Source organism: Trachurus japonicus, chromosome 10 (genome assembly GCF_045865225.1).
Source record: "Trachurus japonicus isolate A0001 chromosome 10, Traja_1.0".
In the NCBI taxonomy this organism is placed as follows: Eukaryota; Metazoa; Chordata; class Actinopteri; order Carangiformes; family Carangidae; genus Trachurus; species Trachurus japonicus.
The window spans coordinates 7,242,126-7,257,760 of record NC_140916.1 but is presented as its reverse complement, the minus strand read 5'-3'; the positions used below and the strand labels follow the sequence as shown (position 1 = coordinate 7,257,760).

At 40.4% G+C, this 15,635-nt stretch overlaps 1 protein-coding gene across 4 annotated transcripts in view; it reads left to right on the top strand.

Moving 5' to 3' along the window:
* Positions 1–15,635, top strand: part of LOC146979331 (teneurin-3) — a 138,056-nt gene that overhangs the window by 79,498 nt on the left and 42,923 nt on the right. For 2 of the 4 annotated variants that reach the window (XM_085789070.1, XM_085789069.1), the window contains exons 8-13: positions 4,031–4,241; positions 5,375–5,476; positions 6,422–6,616; positions 7,780–7,980; positions 12,957–13,142; positions 15,565–15,585. In XM_085789070.1, the coding sequence (XP_085645196.1) occupies positions 4,031–4,241; positions 5,375–5,476; positions 6,422–6,616; positions 7,780–7,980; positions 12,957–13,142; positions 15,565–15,585 (916 nt within the window). The remainder of the gene's footprint in view (positions 1–4,030; positions 4,242–5,374; positions 5,477–6,421; positions 6,617–7,779; positions 7,981–12,956; positions 13,143–15,564; positions 15,586–15,635) is intronic. The other 2 variants (XM_085789072.1, XM_085789071.1) reach the window with 1 other exon arrangement.

Here is a 15,635-nt window from a genome sequence, read left to right as displayed (position 1 = left end):
TTTTTTAATTCATTTCTTTGGTTACTTGGTGACACTAAAAAGCAGTAAGCATAGCACAGATATATTTATCACCTTATGAAGATGTGATGCTGGTGGTGTTATTTGTAAGTCCAATAAATATCTGTCTCTTTAGATGCTAAATTCAACCATGTTATCAGTTGTAGCAGGAAAATACACAAACGCACACAAAAACAGTTTCCCTGACAGTAAAGCTGCAGGCTGTGAAACCAAAACCTAAGAGGAGGTAAAATGCTCCATAGATTTGGGGGCATTTGAAGAGTTAATAATAATTATTATTATTATTATTATTATCTGTGGGCTCATCTCTTCATCACTCAGTTTATAACTATGATCATATAAAACATAGCCATGTGGTCAAATGTTTATATAAGACATTAATGATTGCAGCTTTAAGGCGGTAGAGGCCATTTCACTGTGTGTCAAAGGACGTGTGTCCAAGCAGAATTAAAATGGCAAAATAAAGTTTTAAAAAGATACTGCATCCTTTAATGGGATTCTTTATCTGCCCTTTTGAAACTCTCTTCTTTTAAATTCCTAGCATGTACCAAAAGAATTGGGCTCTAGTCTAAGTTCAGTTTTCTCCCCCTCAGTGTCGATTTACCTCTCTGTGTGGGCACGTACGTCGTTTCCCTTCAACTAAATGTCGGCCATTTGCAAACTGAAGTGTTTCCAAAATGTCTGATGTGTCACTTGAACGACATTTCTGGGGGATCCGAATGTCCGACGTGTGGTGATGGTGATGGAGGCACTCAGACAATGGCTATTTTCCACCACACTTGACTGCAAAAGCTCTTAGCTTCACCTTCTTGACATTCTCTCTTTGTAAAGATGGGCTTCACTCAAGTGTAGACAGTGAGGGCCACTCTTTGATGGGTGAAAGTCCGATGCAAGTGACAACAAGTGAGGTGGATTGCACTTTCAAGGTGAAAAAGGAAGCCCAACAAAATCAAAGACCAAAGGGTACTAATTAACAAGACACTACCTTTATGTCTCCGGCAATTGTTGCACAGACACTCAAGCTTGTCAATGCTGGACACTCTGTCCATTGTGGCCACCTCTAAATTACATTCTGTTCAGGTTCTGGCGGCACAAATCAATGCATTTACTTAACTGAGCATGAAATACCTCAATGAGGGATATTGACTGTTCGTCTTATTCACAGCTTGGAAGACAAGACAACAGCCTCTCCACCTCTCTCAAATATAGACTTCCTCCATCTGCTATTGAAAGTCTGTCTGCGCTGATAGAAACCAAACAAGTTAGAAAAAGCTAACTTTTGCATTTTTTTTTTCCTCAGGAATTTGTTCTCAGTTGTTATCAAGTATCCGACTAATTTCATTCAATCTATCTAAGGAATTTACAGGCTGTGAGTGTTCCTCCTCTGTCCGTGGGGCATCTGGCAGTCTCTCCACGCTTGGTCTCTTGCCTGTTATTCGACGGTATTGTTGGATTGAGATGAGTTGGGGTAGGGTGGGGGGCTTTCACACCAGCTAATCGAGATGTATGCACTTGGCCAAGAGGTTCAGGGCTTGTGGGAAGAACTGTTTTATTACTTCCCCCTGAAGCCAGCAACACAAAGAAGTCAACTTCCGCCAGGTTAATATCCCTCCCCTGCCCCCTGCCTGACTCAAAGGGGTTTAAATCACAGTGTTGACTCTACTTTCCCCTCCCTTAATGCACTCTTTCCTGTTGTTTGCAAGTCAACCGAAGGATTGCCTGGGACCACGTTTGTCACATTCCACAGAAAGAAATCCAATTTTAACGCTTTTTTTGTGTGTTTTTGTGTCTCATTCTGTCACAACAATTTCTATATCTATTAATATCTATTGTGTTTCTTTGCGGCTAGAGCTCCTTCAATTGATACAGGGGGCAGAAACCTTGATGAGAAAATAACAGTATTCATACACCACTGACCTTTTCGCAAATATATGCCAACTGTAACCATTTAAAACCACCACTTGCATTGCATTATGAATGTAAATCCATGGCAGCAAGACGTTAACAGTTAGTTGGTTAATTGCTCGTCTGCTGTCTGGTGCTGGTTGGGCAGGTATCTTGCAGTGTTTATTTTATTTTACCTATTTATTTTTTATTTTATTTGTTTTGCTGAAAAGATCGACTGCTACTGCAAGAAATCAGGTCAATAAGTTGTGATGCTTCATGTGTGGCCATAAAACCACAGATTTTCAGGTAGAATGGGATTTAGGTAAAAAAAAAAGTTTAATTCAGTGTTGATATATTAAAAAATTCTGAACAAGAGAGATTTTGATTTGATTTTATAATCACTCTTGGTGGTTTTACGACTGATTAACAGGGTTCATTACAATATTTCCTATATGGATATAAAAAAATGTTTTAAAAAAAATATATATTTCTGTATTTTTTTCCCTTTCTCTATTTGAAGAACAAAAATAGACTTTTCCCTTTACCCTCTTCTCTCACTGCAGTTGTTGTCATTGGAAACATGTTTAGAGTCGTTCTTGTCATGAGAGCACCCTGAAAACGCTGAGCATATATCTCCTCCTGAAGCAGGAAACTAAATGTAATTGCTTCATCTTTCTAAAAATATTGCAAATATGTATATATTTTTTAAAAATGTTTTCTAAATTGACATAAAATTACTAATTTAATGACTCAATAGTCCAAAATTTAAATGAAGACACATCTCCACTATGTTAAAACGAGAAATCAGTGTGTGAACATTTCATCAAAGCTCTTTGAAAACAGCCTCACCATTGGATTTAAATCCAGGCTCTTCTAAAAAGCCAGCTACCAGTGCCAATCTGTATGCATCACACTCCTAAGCAGCTCACAGACTCTTTCCCAGCCAGAGTCTTCACTATATGCTCAGTACAACTGTGTAGCTAACAAACGCTAGCCAGGGGATCTGTCTGCATCTGCTGTGCTCCTCTATAGTTTGTTCGGGGGATTCATGGTATGTGTTACAGTGTTTTCTGCTGCACTGCTCTGTCCCCTACAGCCTCAGTCAGAATGAGGTTCAGGTGTTGAGCAGGTGCAGTGAGAGCAGATGTTCCGCTTTACCTATTTCTCTTGGCAGGACTGAGTCGTTACTCCTTGTTTACCCCGTTAATCAATGTTTGTTTTTTGTTTTTTTTAAAATTGAATTATATAGAGGGACATTATGCTGCCCTCCCAGCATATATCAAAAGGAATACAAGCCTGGCATGCAATGTATAGTTTATTCTATTTAACAGTAACAGTATTTTACGTCAACATTACCATCAATCATTTGCTGTGAATTAAATCATAGATTTTGTATAATCAATTCACATCACCTCAATTTTCCAGAATTCCCCCAGTATGCGTTTTTCATGGTCCATATATATATTAAATATAAACATTTGAAGGACGGAAAATATAAGAAAAACCTTTCCCCAGAAGCTCCACCATGTGCAGTGTTGATTTATTCAACTTGTAAGAAAATAGGAAAAAAAAAATGTGTACGCATGTGATTGGAGAGTGTATTTTTTTACACGGTTGATCTGTTTATTTGTATTTTGTGCAGGTAGACTAACACCAGATAACCCTGAATTACAAGTATCTATCAATGTTAATTTAACAGATCATGATAAACGCATTGCCAGAGGCCCTTAAGTGTACTCCCATCCCAGTTAACAATATATTTTTGGAAAACTTTTGAGCATTTGCCCGAGAGCTATATCAGTTCTATCAGTGTAGCAAAAAAAAAAAAAAAAAAACTCTCCAAACAACATCTATCAACCCCAAATAACTGTCACAGAAAAATCAACACTTATTATACTAGAATATTTGCGGTGTATACACAAACCTGCCTCTTGAATTACAACTGAGAAGAATTCCTTTCAGACTGTTTGGAAAATCATTATAGAGGCTGCATACAAAGCATCCAGACGAGAAAAAGAAAAACTTTTTGAACTCTCTTGTCTTTTTACTGCCTGATTTAATTACACTGACGTCAAAATAATGTCGTCTGCATCTGCCTAAATCTGCTCTTGGTGTTGTTTTGCAGTATGACTTTGTGGAGCTATTGGATGGCAGCCGGCTTATCGCTAAAGAGCATCGGAGTCCCAGCGAACCTGAGTCAAGGTCCCGTCTGGATCATCCGGTCGCTGTCCATCAAGCCGGATTCATCCAGTACCTGGACTCGGGGGTGTGGCACCTGGCGTTTTATAATGATGGACGGAGCCTGGAGGCAGTGTCCTACAACACCATCATCCAGGGTAAGGAGGAGGTCAAACAGCTGCTGCAGTGTCTGGTTTGTGTGATTGGGGATGATGTGTAATGACACGTTTGAAAGATTTTAATTTCCTTAAACAGCTGCGCCTGAGCAAACAAACAGGAAGGTTGGTGGAAGATTTACTTTTTTTTTTGGGCTGCTACACAAACAGGCAGAGCTTTTGAAACTTTGAACCTCCTTGGAGGCAGATCTTGGTTTTCATTGGAGTGTACTGGATTATTGTGCTCAACACTATAATACAAGACCATACACAGCATTGATCCTTCCTGCCTAACAACCTCTTCAGTGTTCTGAAGTCTGTGAAATTTCCTTCTGGGTTTTGAGGTAGGAGAAACACCAAGGTTGAGTTAACGTTTTTCCTTTTCTATTTCCTTCGGGGGACTTGTATTGATCCGGTCCTACAAATATGAAGGTATCGATGTGTGGGGTCAAAATTGCTCGGGTCCGACATTGGCTCAGAGAACATCCAATACAAGCTGGAGCAATAACAAAAAAAAAAAAAAAAAAGTTTGCCCTCTTAACGCCGATCAAAATGAGGGCCCCCAGTCTTTTGGGGGTGCCCTTTATGAGCAATGGTCTGTTGAATGAACACAAGATCTGTCTGTAGGATATGTCAGATTAACTTCAACTCAGAGAGGATTTGAGCTGTAAACACTCAGGAGATTGCATGTCTTGTGTGGGCATGATCAGTCATTCAAGGGGGTTGGGGGTGGAGATGGGGGCTGGGACAGCAGAGGAGACAGGGGGAAAGGAAATGTGTCAAGGAAATTGAATTATTTGGTCTAATTTAAAATGCCTGTGTGGCTTTTACTTAACATGGCTTAGTCGGGAACAGCCGGGCAGCAGCATACATGTTATGGAGGCTTAGACCTTAGTGGGACATGGACAAATAGCTGTAAATGTATGCCATGCCTGATGCAAGTTCTGCAGATGAGGATCCTTAGAGAAGCAGGAAGGGGGTAAAAAAGAAAAGGTGGTATTGTAGTCATCTGCCAGTATTTCTCAAATTGTACAGTCCTCAAATGTTCTATTAAGGAAGAAATTCAGGTTTTCTGTAATTTGACATTGTGATGGGTTTTTAATAGTCTGACTTGCACTTGACTGCTGTACCCACAGACTCTGTCATGGAGTGCACACACAACTGTTACGGGAACGGAGAGTGTGTCGCAGGATCGTGCCACTGCTTCCCGGGATTCATAGGGCCATACTGTTCCAGAGGTACTGCACACATTACTTTTTTTTCTTTTCATTTGACATATGGTTTCAAACTTTAGAAATGTTCTTCTTCTTTTTTTTTTCTTTTTATTCTCCCTTTGCCCTTGTTCTGAGATTTCTTAAGGATGAGTGGGATTTTGTTTATGTTCATTAAATCATTGGATAAAAAATGAGTAACTAAATGAATCCGGTTTAATTAAAAAAAGCTATAACACTTACAACAAACAGTATAAACTCTGTATATCAACTAGTGTTACCTTATTGTAGATGAGTTGGGACCTGGAGTTGCTGATTGGCCTTGGAAAATATTGGCAGATGTCCTGGATTGTTATCACATTTTTGTAACTTTGTTTATTTATATCACCCTTTAAAAAACAGTATAAATGAGACACTTTGTCTATTTTAGTATTCTAATTTATCCGCACACTTAACCTGCTATTTTTCATTGAAGGCAACAAAAACAACAAAAAAATGTCTGAAAGTAAAGCCTTGTTGAGTTTTTTGTTGTTGTTCAAGGTAACAGGAGGTACTGCTCTGAGGAATAGAAAAGAAGTACCTTTCAGAAAGTCCTCATCTCCATTATATTGGAGTGAATATAAACGACTGGTCAAAGTGAACCAAAGCTGTCTACGTGCTTAGAGTGAAAGAGTGAAAAGAGGTTTTAGAGAAGAACCCATAGTGAACGGGTGGGAGGACGGTATCAAAAGAATCTTCACCTCCAAGTCTAATGAGAAAATATAAGTTTATAGTACTACAGTATTGAATTATTCTGTTTAAAATTGATAAAAGCTGCATTATTTGCAATACCTTTTTTTTTTTTTTTTACAAAAAGGTTTCTATTAGGTAGGTTATTCAAGATACATGACTGAAGATCAGGTTGTAAAATAGTAATGCCACAGTATACTGTATCTCCTTGAAAACCTCCTTCAACTTGTCGTCTTTCCTCAGCCGCCTGCCCGGTCCTGTGCAGCGGGAACGGCCAGTACACCAGGGGGCGCTGCCAGTGCTACAGCGGCTGGAAGGGCACCGAGTGTGACGTTCCCGCCTCCCAATGTATCGACCCTCAGTGCGGGGGACACGGACACTGCCTGGCGGGCAACTGTGTGTGCAACTCTGGCCACAAAGGAACCAACTGTGAACAAGGTAAAAGACAAAAAAAAGAAGTAGCTCCTTTTTTTTTTTTTTATCTCAGCGTCTACTTTCAAGCAGCTACACGCAACATGCTCCTGCGTGGAGCTCGGAGGGAATCGACACAGTCCATTGGCGAAACAATCGGCGTTTTCAACTCCGCCAAGCAGATAATGCTTTGGATGTTGTTATTGATACCATGTGTAAATGAACTCCCTCTTAGTGTTTAGACCACATTAGGGTACAAACTGGAACAGATTGTGCAGCGCCCGTTGATACAGTCACCTTATTGGTATGCTCCACAGCTGAAGACACCTGTTTAAATCGATCCGTCAATGGCATCTCTTCCTCGCTTTATTGAGAGAGAACCGCTGCTTCTTCTTTCTTTGTCAACCGCCCCTTTCACCTCCCCATTCACTTCACTGCATTTAACTGTATTGATCCCCATGCAGACAAAAGGCAATTATCAGCTCAGATTTACATGTGCAGGTCATTGATCTCACATGTAAAAAGATATCGAGTTCACTAAATGAATATATGGCACTTTTCTTTGAAGTGGAGCCATTTGGGAGGGAAAGATGGACAAGGGGACACTGAATTTGTGGTTCAGGGCTTGTATGTAAAGGCGCCGACGTGATTAATTGGTTCAGGTAAATAATCAATATTGGTGTCCTGGCAGATATGGAAATGAACACAGCTATCGGCTCCCGGGGAAACACAATGATGCTGCTGCAAATTATCCCTTGTTAGTAATGGGTTGATTATGTTGGTCATAATTGCCAATTATTAACCTAGATCAGCAGGTTGATCTGCAAATTGTTAATAGTAATTAATTATATCTGTCTAGACACTAATTGTGCTCCTTTTCCTAGTGCCTATAATAGAGCATAATTATGCTTTCAGTATATTGGAAGTACCCTATAATGTAGAGTAGAGGAGGTAGTTGAACATAGGGTAGAAAATTACTAGCAGCCTCCACTGAACACTGCAACCATTTCAGCTGCAGCTCACCAACCATCATCTGCCACTGAAGCACTTCCACTCTAAAGCTGAATTTTTTTTCCTTTTTTTTCTTTTGGCTGGTACCAGAGCTAGAGTGGCTCCAGTAAATAAGTAGGTTTGATGTCCTGTCTAGAAGTGGTAAACTGTGTCATCCTCGCTGTGTGTGTCCTCCTCAGTGGACTGTGTAGACCCCGAGTGCTCCGGTCACGGAACCTGTCACCACGGCGACTGCCACTGTAACCCGGGCTGGGGCGGGATCAGCTGCGAGATCCTGAAGAGCACTTGTCCAGAGCAGTGCTCCAGTCACGGCACCTTCAACACCGACTCGGGAACCTGCATCTGTGAGGCCAACTGGACAGGAGCCGACTGCTCCATAGGTCAGATCACACGTCACTTTCCTCTTCATCACCACCAACAACACTGCTACTGCTACTGTTACTGCTACTGTTACTGTTACTGCTACTGTTACTGTGTGGGCGGCAACTAACAATCATTTTCATTATCAATTGATCTTAAGCGTTTGTCTTGTTTTTGGTTTTTTTTTCAATTAAGAATTTGTTTAATGAAATGAAAATGCCCAACATACTCCCCCTAAAGCTCAGGGACATCTTCATACCTCTTGTTTATATTGTTTATTAAATTACCAGTCGCACACAACAAAGAACTACAAAATTTACTTACATTTAAAGAAGCTTGGAATAGATGTTTTGACTCAGAAATGTTTCAGCTTATTTATCTTTCAACTGACTAATTGATTCACCAGTTTAATTAATCAGATTTGAAAAAAACGAAAAACAAAATTGAGAGGATATTTAGCAACTGAGAGCTGCAAACATTTAGGTATTTGTTTGATTCATTCATTCATTCCTATATTCATCTATTCATTCATGCTATAAGCACAGCGTTTACATGACTCATTCTATAATGTCTGTTTTACTGTTCCAGTGGATGAAGTTTGAGTTTATCTTACAAGCGTCCTTTTTCTTCTGTTTTCATGCCAAATAAACTTCCTGTCCTTCCTTCCTGTGGGCACACACACACACACACATACACACACACACACACACACACATAAAAGCATACACAAACAGTGCAGTTGCCAGCTTTCTCCAACAGCAGATGTATTAACACTGTAGTTTGAAATAGATTACGTGTCTCATGCAATGCAGCGCATCTACACGTAGGTGTCTTATTATGACACTGTAACTATTTTAACTTTATAATACAAGTACAACTTGATAAAGAAGAGTGCCTTTTGTGATGAATAGTTTAATCTTTAATGGTTTGCCAAATAATATTGCAATTTGAGGTAATTCATCATCTCTATTTGTCTTTCAGCAAACATTAGAGAACAATTTGTTTTTCTAAATTGGTTTGTCACAATTTGAAAGTGAAATTGTCTGATTTATACAGTCAAATAAGTGTTTTTTTTGTTCAGCATTTCCCCATAGGTTCACATGAAGGAAACAAAATTATTAATTTGTGATGTCCTACTGATTCATGGTGTGGGTATGCACCAAAGATGATGAATGGGAGCCTGACTGATCTATGGACTGTATGTTCCACTACCGTCAGCGCTGTGTTTTATGAGCTATGAGGTTACACGTCTCCTATATCACATCCAGTAAAGTTTTACTTTGGTGTAATGGGGCGCAGTTGGAAGAGACAATTATATATTTTCACTAAGACAAGAAAGCCACTGCGACGACACAGTATTTTTTACGTTGGCGTTGATGTTTTCACACGGAGCACATTTAAGACGTTGTAGAATTTGATTCATGGATCCGCATGAGAGCAGCAACATTAAATGTCTGTTGACACAACACAAACACAGCAGGATGCCTGTAAAGGTCTCATTTCATTTTCCAAGGAGGAGAAGGGAAGTAATCTGAACCAACTACAGGAAACAAAAAAAAAAGAAAAAAAAAGAAAAGAAAAAAGCTCTCAGAGGGATGAGGAGACAGATGTTGACACCTGATAGCCACCATTCACTCATGCTTGGGGATGTTGTTACACAAAACACAGGACTGATGGCAAACATCAGTCTGAGGCTGCTGGTCACATCCAGTTCATGCATTTTCTGTTTTTCTTACTTACTTAAGCAAGAAGAAGACAAATTAGCAAACTCCGCTCTCTTGCTTAAACTGAGTAACAAGACGACCCGACATCTGTTAAGGAAGTAACTTGCAAAATCCCTGTGACAATGATAACACATTTTGATCTGCTTGTAGTTTGGCGGTTTGAACCTGGATGAACATATAAATGCATGAGCTTCATTATGTTTTCTGCCTAAATAAATCAAACTGTTGGTGTGATCACACCCTTAAAGTTTTTGCAATCAACACTTGTAAGAATGTGTTGGTTCGAAATAGAGGATATGTTCACAACAAAGCTTTTACTCCACATGTTATTCTGCTGTAACCCAACATATGTTCTTCCTTTTTTTTTTTTCAAAAAGAACAAAGCAAAAAATCTGTGTTGTTTCAAAAAAGGAGATTTGTCCAGGGCCTTTATCAAAAATGCAGAGACACTTGTGTATCCCCCTCTGCTCCCAGCAGGCCCCCTTCATTTACTACCAGCTTTGTATTCAGAGTGGTTGTCTGTCGACACAGGTTAATGACATGTTAGTTCAGAGGCCGGCCCCTCCCATCTGTTATCAGTGTCTGAGATTCAGGTGATCTATGCACCGTTTCCCCACAGAATACACTCATTCTCCATGAGAGAAAAACATTGTCTAAACCAGGTGGAACAATTAAAAGCAGAAGTTGCGGTTTGTTTCTGTCCAATGAATTTCTCCGGGCTGACGATTAAAGCATAAGGAGACTGGATGCTACTTTTGAGATGATAGATGTGTGTGCAGACCTTTTGAAGCAGCATGCAGTCTGTTTGGTCAGCGCCCAAACAAGAAAGAATGATTGCTTTGGTGAACACGTTTTTTTTTCTTTTGTGTCTCCGATTATTTTCTCTGTTTTTGTCCTTTTAACGAGAAGTAATTGGCTATTCAGTTAAAGCTCTCTCTCAAATGCGAGACACAATCCTCTCACTCAGCAAGATATCTCAGGCCTGTCAATAGCAGATCCTGCGAGGCTAGCCTTGATGCAGTCCAAAAGTTGGGGGTGTTTACCCACCTGGGTGGGTGGAGGATTCCTTCTTAATTAATGCTGCGGTACTTCTTCAATTAAATAAACTTTAATTAACAAGCGCATAGCATGGATCGACCACCCACAACCCCTATCCAGCTCGAGTCAGGGGCATGTTAAAGGCAGATAAACACTTTTGCGCTAATGAAAAATTGATTGCATAGATTCTATGGGAAGGAGGTATCCCTTTGGAATCGAATGACTCCCCTCCAGAGGCATGCTTAATATTCTACAGTGTCGGCTCGACTTAATCAGAACCATCCAAGGTCTCTCAATCGAAGAAAAACTCTATTGAGAGAGCTGGAAACAGACAGTTAAAAGAGCCCCAGTCAAGGGAATGAGGGTGGGTAAAGCAGTGGCTTTGGAATGGCTTAAGGAAAATATATATATTAAAAAAAAAAAAAGGGCAGATATCATATCTATGACTTGTTATTTTAGGTGGCAGAATCGTGGTTCTTAGCAATTTCGCTCTCCCTGCAGGCCAAGTACTAAGTTTGATACAGAAGTCACCAAGTTTTTTGGGTTCCCGGGCTAAACTGTATAAATTCCCTGGAGCATCTAGTCACTTTAAATTTGAGGACATACTTGAGCTACTTTTCCTCCAGCACACTGACGGCTATTGTCACAGCAGAAAGCTTTATGGTTCTTCCGTTCAGGATCTTTGATAGAAGCTCTTGGTTCCAGTAAATGAACATTTCTTATTCTCACACAAGAGCAGCCACAGCTTGTCGAGCATCAGTTTTACCCTGGTACACACTGATTTACTTACCACCCATGGATTCAATCATTTGAATTTTTACTTTCTCTGAAGATAACACAGATTCGCAGCTGCTCCGCGGCTCCGTACTTGAAATAAACATGTGAATTTAACATTTCCCAGAGTCCAGACATAAGAACCTGCTGAAATCCGCCAACCTCGCCTCCCTTTGCCAAGACTCCATGCAAATGAGCTTTCTGAATTTGGAAAACCTGAAAATGAGTTGTTTTAGAGGTTTTGAGATGAACGGTAATTGCAGTGATTTATTGTCCCCGTGCTCTGAATTCTCGACTTTGACAGGTTTTGTTTAATTTTAAGGCTTCTGCACTGGTGAGGAAATAAATTGACTTCTGACATTGTTCTGATAAAGATTAGTGAAAATGGCCCCGGAATCAAAAATGACAATAATAGCCTGTGTTGCCTGCCCACGCATTAAAAAAAAAGGGGTCCTCTCCATTATCCCAGGGTAATTATTCAGAGTATACTTACGTTTTGTGTGATAAGCTTTGATGCTGGTTTCAGATGGTAAAAAGTGGTTGTTATACTGATTGGACCCGTTTGTTGAGAAGCAAATTAAAGTCCTTGAGAATTTGCTGCTGAGGAAATTTTCTGCATTTACATCAGATACCATCCATCTGCCTTCATACAGTATGAGCACACATCAGTACACAATGCATTTCTTTTTGATTCTCTCTTTAAGCTCTTCTCCCTCGTGCTCCTTTTAGACAGAGTGTAATGCACTCTGAGGGCACTGCATTGTTGCTGCCTGCATTGTATAATAGAAAACAGAATTTACAGATTAAATGTCAAGCACCGAGAAGTTACGGCACTTTATTATCACCTGAACCCATAAAAGTAACATCACTATACATCAAGATTAATGTGATACTTTTTAGAGGAAGACTTACTCTGTGGTTTTTTTTTGGTTTTTTTTCCACCATTTTCAAAACTATTCATTGTATATTTTGGCAAAGTAGCTGAATAAAAGCAGAGCTGCGATGCTCTGACATTTCGTGTGACAGCTGCTCATCCTGCTCCACACTCATTTAAAAAGGAGCTGTGTACACGACGAGTCCATTGAGATCCATAAAGCAAGAGAAAGCATTTACGGCCTGACATTTCCTAGGTAAAATGATGCCTCTTAAGTGTTTGTTTAATAGAAGGCAGTAAGTTTGAGCCTCTTTTGATAAAATACTATCATGCGTTCAGTAGTTGCCTCGTAATGTCAGAGTTTTCTATAACACATTTTTTATAATGTGTCCTTCACAGTTTAGCTTCTTGGCCCACTCACAGAGGGAACCAACACATGTCGGCAAACATCAGAGCTGTTTTTTTTTTCTTCAGTAGCAGATGCAGAATACAAGGTGGAGTTTTCACAGAGGAGAAGCTACATGTCTTCATGTCTTTTTTTTTCTCTCTCTCTCTGTCTCGTTCTCTCCTCCTCTCTTTGCTGCAGAGGTGTGTGTGGTGGACTGCGGTCCCCACGGCTCGTGCATCAGCGGCGTGTGCCACTGCGAGGAAGGCTGGACAGGACCAGAATGTGAGCAGAGGGACTGTCACCCGCGCTGCATCGACCACGGCGTCTGCCGAGAGGGCAAGTGTGACTGCCACCAGGGCTGGACGGGCGAACACTGCACCATCGGTGAGCCACGGTGACACGAAACGGCAAAAGTCCACCTACACACACACGTGACAGAAGGGCATGAGCTACAGGAAATTCATTTATGGAGAGGCTCAAAAGGGCAACTTTGGAGTGTGAATGTCAGGATTTTCCGTGCATCTGTTGGAAGGACACAGATCCTGACACAGCTCTGTACAGTAGCTGCTGCAGGCTCCAAACACACACAACTTCAACATGACAGACTAGTCATCAGTCGTTTCTAGTGATATTTTCAGTGTTTAGAAGGAAACTGATTTGCTTCTCACAGTTTATTTTCAAGAGATTACTGCATCAAACAGCATCTTTATGATCGAGTTATTATATTCCTGTTTGTTGCTCAATGGCAAAATAACTGAGAACATTTACTTTATTGTGCTAATGGATAAGTCTGAGGTATAAATGTCGAGTTTCCATGTTACCATACTGCTTTCTTCTCCCACTCCACCAGATTTCAGAGGAGGATGTTGCACTTTTCACTCCTACACTCGTATGTTGCATGTTAATAGATGAAACTATAGTAAATAATAGAAACAGTATGTTACTATAATGAAAATTACACCACCTTTAGCAGATGCCTTCTTTCATAGCAAGTGTTGCATGTGTAAATATTTTAATTAAATGAGTTCATGGACAAAACCTTGCGAAAAATAATTTTAAAATGTTTCAAGCTATAGAAACTGGAAGTGTTAAGAGTCGTTCCTACTGAAAAGAAATGAGAGAATGTGACATATTCTTTTGGCCGGCCGTCCTTCACTTTTCACTTTCTTCCTTTCAGAATCGTTTTCTTTTCAAAAATTCTTCCCTTTTCTTTCCCGGAGCTCGCATCAACTTTGTAATTTTTCTATCATCCATTTAGATATTCCACCTTTCCGACTGCTGAAGTGACGCTCTTGTATTAGCAAGTCAAGGGCAGGTATTTAGGGAACCGAAAAGCCGCAGGAAGGCCTCTTTAGAATATCATTTTTCTGAAATGGCAGCCCTTCACCTGGCATTAATGAGGATAATGAGTTCTGAGATGTCACTTCCTATTGACCTTTAACTCAAACTTCTCCGACACCTTACCCCCTGTCAAAGGTCCCGTAGTTAAACCCTGACACGCCGCGTCAAACAGCATTCCCCCAAGTGCCATCTCCAGCCTCTCAGTGACGACAAATTCCCAGAGAAACAAAGATCCGGCACTCACCAAACTGTTGAACCCTAATTACGTATTTACAGAGATGGATCCACGACGCGGCTCCATCTCCGAGGGTGGAGAGAGAGAGGGGGGGGGGTTGCAGTGAGGGAGTTGTCGGAGGGGTCACATTCCTGATCGTATTAATCTTTTTTTCCCTCCTCGAGGCCGGCTGTGCACCGTCCATTTTCCCTTTCTCTCCTCCTGTTTAAGGCTCAGTCAGGAAAGTAACTCCTTGCTTTGGATGCAGAGCGGATGAATAGGCAATGCATTACCTTTTCTTGGAGAACCGGGAGCTTATTTTGTCTTTCAAACCCTGAATAACTAACTGCCATTTGCACAAAGCGCCTTTTAATCACATTACATGGCCAGAACCTGAATAGAGGACTTCCTTGGCTATTCTTCTGTCACACATATCTAGATCCTGTTTTATATGCAAGACTTAACCCACTGTCACTGCTTTCTCAGCACCGCAGTTTACCACTAAGGTGTTTTTGATTCATTTTAGTGTACCGCCGGTTCATTGCCCTGCAGTTGTTGAAACCGCTGAAGTGGAGATGACGGCAAAATTGAAAAAAAAAAAAAAAAGGAGAAGAAGTTTAGTATTCTGCTTCATGATGCGTTCATATTAGAGTGCAAGCGAAACTACATACCTTCTGACAAGCAGACAGGAAAATGTTTTGAAGCAGGCCCAGATCAAACTGGCTCATATAGTCTGAAAACAAAAAGAGTGTTATAACACGTTGATATCAAGAGAAGCAGCATGTTCCCTTTGTGTTAGCCTGTCTTGCTTTGGCAGCAGATGGAGTGTGAACAACCAATATTTTAACTAAGCTCAAGATGCTGAATTCATTTTATGTTGCTTGTTATGCACAGAAATGTACAGAAAAATGTGATGACTGAGTATCTGTTATCCCGATTAATCACTTTGCTGTTTCAATTAACAACCACACTCTAAGTTTGTCAAATACTGAACACACATCCCCACTTCTTCCCCCTCCCTTTGCAGAACTTAAACTAAGAATCTAATCTTCCAAAATCTGCAGCTTCTGTCTTTTTCTCTCTCTCTCTCTCTCTGTCTAACAATTCAATTTTCTCCTTGTTTTCTTTGTTTGCATTTCTCTGCCTAACTCCTGCTTATACCCGTTCTCTTCTCTATTTTATGTCTGTATGCCTGTCTGCCTACCTACCTATCTGTCTCTCTTCCAACTCCCTCTTGGCTTACATGTATAGCCCTGGATTCCAGAGTATCAGGTAAACAAAAACTTTCACTTTGCTTGCGAATTATATTTTTTAATGCAAGA